Below are 6,538 nucleotides of genomic sequence, written 5' to 3'. Positions count from 1 at the left end.
ATACGGGTCCGTAATAACCTGTCCGAGCAGGATTTTATAGACTAGATTAGTAGTCTACTATATAACCCGTCTTTAAATAGGCAGATTATACTCCCGCCTTTTGTTCTATATACCTAGTTAGTTACGGACCTAATTAATTATATTTACTCGTAAGAGCGACTCTTGCGGGCCCCGTATAACTACCGGGCCTTTAGCGGACGGATAATTCTATTAACCCTGAATAATACGGTCCGTAAGCTTAACTAAATAATCCTGGATATATTCCCTGGCCAGGAACGGATGTATTTTGTAGTAGATTCGACTAATATAAATGAGGCGGATCCTGAGATTATAGAATTACCTCTAGAGGTCTTATAGAGTATCTGTTTACCAGGTCTGCCCCTCTCTAAGCTATAACTTAAGATTGGCGTATCCGTAATACTCTTGCGGAATCTCTATCTATAGGAAGGGCTTTATAACGGGTTATGGATATTAATTTATAGCTTTGGGAGGTTCTCGATTTATATACGGCTACTGGATAGTGACTTTAATGGCCAATTACGGACGATTCTACGGATTAAGCTCTAGTTAACGGATTAGTAACTGTCTTTTATATTCTCCTATAAGCAGTTTCTACTTGCTTTATCCTTTATAATAACTATTAATAAGTTATAAGGCCAGTCATTTGAGGCAGTAGGAGTGGATTTACGGTTCCCGGTCTTTTCTTACGGCCAGTTCTATATGGTAGCCTTACAGGTAACCTTATAAGCAGGGCTTTATATTCTTTTACCCCCTAATATAAACCGTACGAGTAATATAGTATATCTAGAAATATTATAAGGTCTTGCTTAGCTTTTGACTTACTTACGGGTGACTTTGTATATTTACAGGCTATTTTTCTTCTTATATTATCCGTAAAGGCCTTTACTAAGTTATATACCTCCTTTAATTCCAACCCTATTTGGGACGAGTTTAGGGCAAAATTATTACTGGCCCCGGAGCTTGTATAGGGCCGCTAGTAATAATTTTAGTGGAGCGGCCCTAAACTTGTAAAATATTTATTTATAGATATATATTTATTATTAATTTTGTTTTTAGGGAAATACTAGAATCTATTTCTTTTAATAAATTACTTAAGTTAATTCCCGGTATATATTTTTTAAAATATAATATTATTAAACTTTTCTAGTATATAGTATTCTTTTAGTTAATTTATATATCTTATTTTATAGTAATATATACTAAGTTTTAGCTAAAATAAATAAAACCGCGATTTTTCGCATTCCCGTCTATTTATTCTTTTATCCAGAACATTAATTATATTACTATAATATATGCCTTTATGCGATATTAATAGTAATTAATATGGTAGAGGCCCTGAGCTTACTCCTTACTAAAGGGAAAGGATTAAGGGCGCTCGTATTACCGGTATGTTACTATATAAAATCGAGCTATTAATAAAGTATTCATATGGTACTATCAGGGATATATTTGCTCTTGAAACCCTATATACTAATAGCTCCTCTATGCCTCGTAAAGGCCGTCCTCTTCTCTATAGTAATCGAGATCATTAAATAATACTCAAGAACCTCTGCTCTTACCCAAAGTTAATATTCTAGTAGTATTATAAGGATATAGGCCTTATAATAAGTAATACCTATATTAAGAACCTTGTATATACGAATAACCTTTACTACTAGTATATAAAGAAGAGGCCAGAGCTCAAGCCTATATATACTACCGCAAGGCTTCTCTAGTATAAAGTTCGGAGATATTGGGATATTAAGTGGTAGAGGACATACTAGTAAAGTAATGAGTATTCTATAGAGCGGGGTAATAGGGTTAAGCAGGAGTAATATTAGGGTATACCGGAAGATAAATAGAAGCCTGAGATAGTTATAACTTATAAGACTAGAAAGCAGATATATATAATGGTTTGGGTATCCTTTTGGGATAGGGGAAAGAGGTATTCTCTCTTTATTTTATTCCGGGACTTTAAATCGGCCAAGTTTGGATATATTACAAACTCCTATATCGAAGTCCTTGAGAATAGGCTCCTAGATAGCTATTATAACGGCCTTATTTTCATATAAGATAATGCCCCGATCTATATAGTAAAAAAAGTCAAGTAATAGTCTAAAGAGAACGGTATAGATACTACTAATTGGCCTCCCTACTTCCCCGACCTTAACCCGATTAAGCATATGTAGTAAGTACTTAAAAAGATAATATAAAAGATATTTCCTGATCTAATATCCGCTATGGGAAAGTCGGAGAAGGATCGGAAGAAGCTAGAGGAGGCGTTAAAAGAAGCCTGGGAAGCTTTTACTAATAGTTTCTTTAATTAACTAATAGAGAGTATACCGGCCCGGATTAAGGCCTGTATTACGGCAGATAGGTGGCATATAAAGTATTAGGGAAGGTAGATTAATATTTTGAGTTAGTAGGATTATATATATATCCTTTATAATAATTTTCATTAATTTTGTATTAGAATAGGCCAGTTTTTGATATGGTAGTTAATAATTATATGAGTGGGTTTCTGGCTATCAAAATCGCGATTCTCGCTTAAGGCTTAAACTTAAAGTCTAGTACTATATATAGGCTAAGCTAATAGTATAATAGCTTCGTATTTCTCAACTTATCTTAATTTATTAATTTAATATTATATATAAGAACTAGATTCTTTTTGGAAATAGGTTTTAAATAAATCTAGTAAATAGTATTAAATTACTTTTTTCTTTCTTAGTATTTTTTATTTTTCTTTATTCTAGTTTTTTTTAATATTTTTATTTCTTATTTATATTTATTTTATATATATTTCTAGAAATATCTTTCTATTATAGACTTTATCTTATTTAAGTATTTTCTAGGTTAGAAAATATATTTCTATAAGTAATATAGCTTTCTTATTATAGATTATATAAAAAGAAATAAATCTAGTTAGTTTATATATAGTAACTTAGTTAGTAAATAGAATATATAATAGTAAATCTATTTAAGGCTTCTTTTTATTTATTATAAGTATTATAAGTACTTAAATAATTAGTTAATATCTTTTTTTAATTCTATTAATTCTTAGCTTATTAAGTTCCTGAATTACTACTTCTTTAAATTCTGATTTATTATTTATTTTAAGCTATTTAAATAAACTATATCTATAAATAATTTCTTTCTAAATAAACTTAGTAATCTTTTTACTAGTTAGGTTCTTTAAAGATTTAGCTTTAATTTATTCTGAGAAGTTATTTCTAGTAATAACTAATAAGTTATATTCTTTATAGTCTAGTAATTTAACTATATTAATCTTAAGATAATAGAAAAGAAGTATAGCTTTTATTAGATATAGAGCTTTTTCTTATCTTTTTTTACTCTTATATTAATAGACTTTATAAGTATTAATATACTTTTATATATAGTTATAGTAACTTTCCTAGTAATAATAGTTAGTTACTAAGTAAAAAGTGTTTTCTTTTCTAATATATCTAATTTTATTATATAGCTTTTTAATAATAATTTCCCTTTATTCTTAATTATTAATAATAAGTTAAGGCAAGTATATTTTAGATATAACTTTCTAAAGTAATTAATCTCTTATATTATAATTTAAAGCTTCTTTATTTAACTTTTGAAACTTGGCTCTAGATATTTCTTCTAGTCTAGAAAGTATTATAAAGTATTATATAATATTCTAATATTATTCGAAATAGCTATTATCTAAGGAATTTAGTAAAATAATCGGGTTATTAAATAAAGTATAAGAATTAGTATTATTATTTATTATTTTACTAGAGGTTATATATAAAAGGCTATAGTTTTTACTATATAACTTCCGGATTTTATTATTTTTTAATATTACTAATTTATTTCTAGATATAATAAGCTTTAATTATTAATCTCTAGTAACTAGATACTATTATTTAAATATCTAATAAAGGGCTTGAAAGTCGGATTCCTTAAAACGATATTATATAACCGAATCGGAACTACTTCTTTTAACTAAACTTTCTGTTTAATAAGTATTATTCTAATAATATTAAGCTTTATTACTAACTATTTATTAATATTTTTATTATTTTCGGTATTTCTTTCTTATTATAAGTATCTTAATAATCTATTAGTAATAATATACTTGGTTTCTTTAATATACTTAACTTTAAAACCAAATAGTTAAATTTATACTAGCTAGTAAGTAATTAGAGCTCTAGGAAGATTCGTAGCTACTTTGCTTAGCTATATAATAAGTATATTAGTATTTAGTTTAAGAATAAAATAAATTTTATATAGCTAGAATTATATTTTTTATAGATATTTTACTAGTCTTTAGTATTTTCTCTTAGTAATATTATATCTTTATTTAATATTATTTCAGATTCTAGACTTATATTATATAATTTTCTTTTTCTCTTTATTATTATATTAACTAAGAGTTCTGCCTTATCTATTTAAGCTAGTATTTATTACTAATATAATTATTCCCTAATTTTCTAATAGATTATAATATAATTTATAAAGTATTAGAATAATAATAAGCTTTTCTTAAAGGATTTATATAGCTTGCTTTTATTTATTATTCTAGTTCTATGTTATATCTTTTTTTATTAAGTAGTAAATAGATTCAGTAATAATTATAAAGCCTTTAATCTAAATATAGTAATAAATAATAATTCTAATAAATGCCTTATTTTTAGTTATATTATTATAATACTTCTATTTTAAGATCTTAGTAATTCCTGAGCTTAAAAGGCTTTTTCTAAGTATTTTATAAATACAGCTAATAATAATTATACTATTATAATACAACTGTGATTTTTCTCTAATACTAGCTCTAGCTTATTTAATTCTATCTAAGGTTATATCCAGGTTTTAAAAGTATTTAAATATAAAACGCCGAATTTCAGGTAAAATAAGCTACTTATTATAGTTTATATAAGGTTTCTTAATTCTAATATTATTAATAAATAATATAGCGATTTTAGGAAATAGATTTTCTAGAATAATTATAATAACTTATATAAATTATATAATAGAATTAGTAGTTCCCTAAGATAATATAGTTATTCTTAATAGCTCTAGAGGTATTATAAATATAGTCAAATCTCTACTATAAGTATCTAGTATAAGTTAATTATATCTGGAAAAGAAATTAATTAAAAAAATATAAATATATTTAGTAAATTCCTCTGAGATTTTATTAGTAAATAGAAATAGGTTAGTATTTTATAGGATTACTAAATTCATTTTTATAATAATATTAATTAGTCTATAAGTCCTAGTAATTTTTTTTATAATTAAGAACTATAGATTTTAGTAAGATTTATTATATTTCTTAAGAACTTTATAATCTAGATATTCTAATAATATTTTTATTATTACTAGTACTAGAGCTTTAGGATATAGGAAATTCTTCTCTTATTAGGCTTTATACTTAATAATTTTAATTAGAATAAATAAACTAATATTCTTATAGACTTTTCCTATTTCTTTCTAATTAAATATAATTATATCTTCTTAATTAATTATTAATTCTCGAAATATAGCTAGTTTCTTTTCCTAGAGCTAGTTACTAATATCTAATTATTTAAAATATTTCGAAGTAAGTTATAATTCTTTTAGAATAATTAATATTTTTAGTAAAAGGTAGTTTTTATATTTTCTAGTATACTTTTATAAGTATTCTCTAGCTTTAGATCTCTTAAACTAGTCCGGATATTTACTAGGGCCTTTTCTAGTTCTATTATTAGTATTTACTAGTTAAATTTTCTTATTCTTTATTTTATATATTCCTATAACTAGAAATAAACTATAGTTATTATTCTTTTTTTTAAGAGCTATAGCTATTTTCTCTAGTATTCTTTTTATTTAATCTCCGGAATTTATAATCTTCTTATTTAGTTTCTTTCTAGTTAGGTATTAAAAGTACTTTTTTATCTAGTATTTTAATATACTTTTTTTAAGCTCTTATATATTTTAGAATTCTTTCTAGTTTTAGGTTTTATATTTCTTAGCTTTAGAAATATATTTCTTTATTATTAGGAAATATTACTTTTTTTTTTTATAGAAATATCTTTATTTAATATTCTTTTTATTTCTTTTTCTATTAAATCCGGAACTATTCTTAATAATACTCTAATTAGAGCCTTTTCTGCTTTAGTTTTTCTAAAAATATTATTAATTTCCTGAATTTTTAAACCCAAAATAAAAGAATTTATAAGAAATCCTAGTGTTTTTCTATTTCCTCTAATATTATTACTAGTTATAATACCAGGCTTTATTTTTTCTTTTTATTTTTAGTTTCCTGTTTTATATTACTTAATTCCTTAACTCTAGAAACTTAATACTTTTAAACTATTATTTTCTTCTATTTCCCGGTATTCTTTAAAGGTAAAATAATTATAATAGTATAAGTATTCTAGTTATTTTTAAAATTAGTAAACTTTCTATTCTATAAACTATTACTTCTATATATAATATTTATCTTTATTTTTATTAAGAATAATTAACTAAGTAAGATCTTTAGAGCTTCTTTAATTAGGAAAAACGTATTTTTATATTTTAC

The 6,538-nt window shown here is 24.5% G+C and overlaps 2 protein-coding genes across 2 annotated transcripts; both read left to right on the top strand.

Annotated features, from left to right (window-relative positions):
- Window positions 1–1,376: 1,376 nt before the first annotated feature.
- On the top strand, window positions 1,377–1,553 carry K444DRAFT_546273 (uncharacterized protein; the record flags this gene model as incomplete). Its single annotated transcript, XM_024876207.1, has 1 exon — window positions 1,377–1,553. A coding segment is annotated over one exon (177 nt), but the record flags the coding sequence as incomplete, so codon positions are not given.
- Window positions 1,554–1,877: 324 nt separating this feature from the next.
- On the top strand, window positions 1,878–2,072 carry K444DRAFT_545242 (uncharacterized protein; the record flags this gene model as incomplete). The annotated part of the gene is made up of 1 exon (XM_024876123.1): window positions 1,878–2,072. A coding segment is annotated over one exon (195 nt), but the record flags the coding sequence as incomplete, so codon positions are not given.
- Between the last annotated feature and the right edge of the window lie 4,466 nt (window positions 2,073–6,538).

Source organism: Hyaloscypha bicolor, assembly GCF_002865645.1.
Source record: "Hyaloscypha bicolor E unplaced genomic scaffold K444scaffold_182, whole genome shotgun sequence".
NCBI classification, from domain to species: domain Eukaryota; kingdom Fungi; phylum Ascomycota; class Leotiomycetes; order Helotiales; family Hyaloscyphaceae; genus Hyaloscypha; species Hyaloscypha bicolor.
The sequence above is the reverse complement of the archived record's forward strand: the minus strand, read 5'-3'. Positions and strand labels throughout refer to the sequence as shown.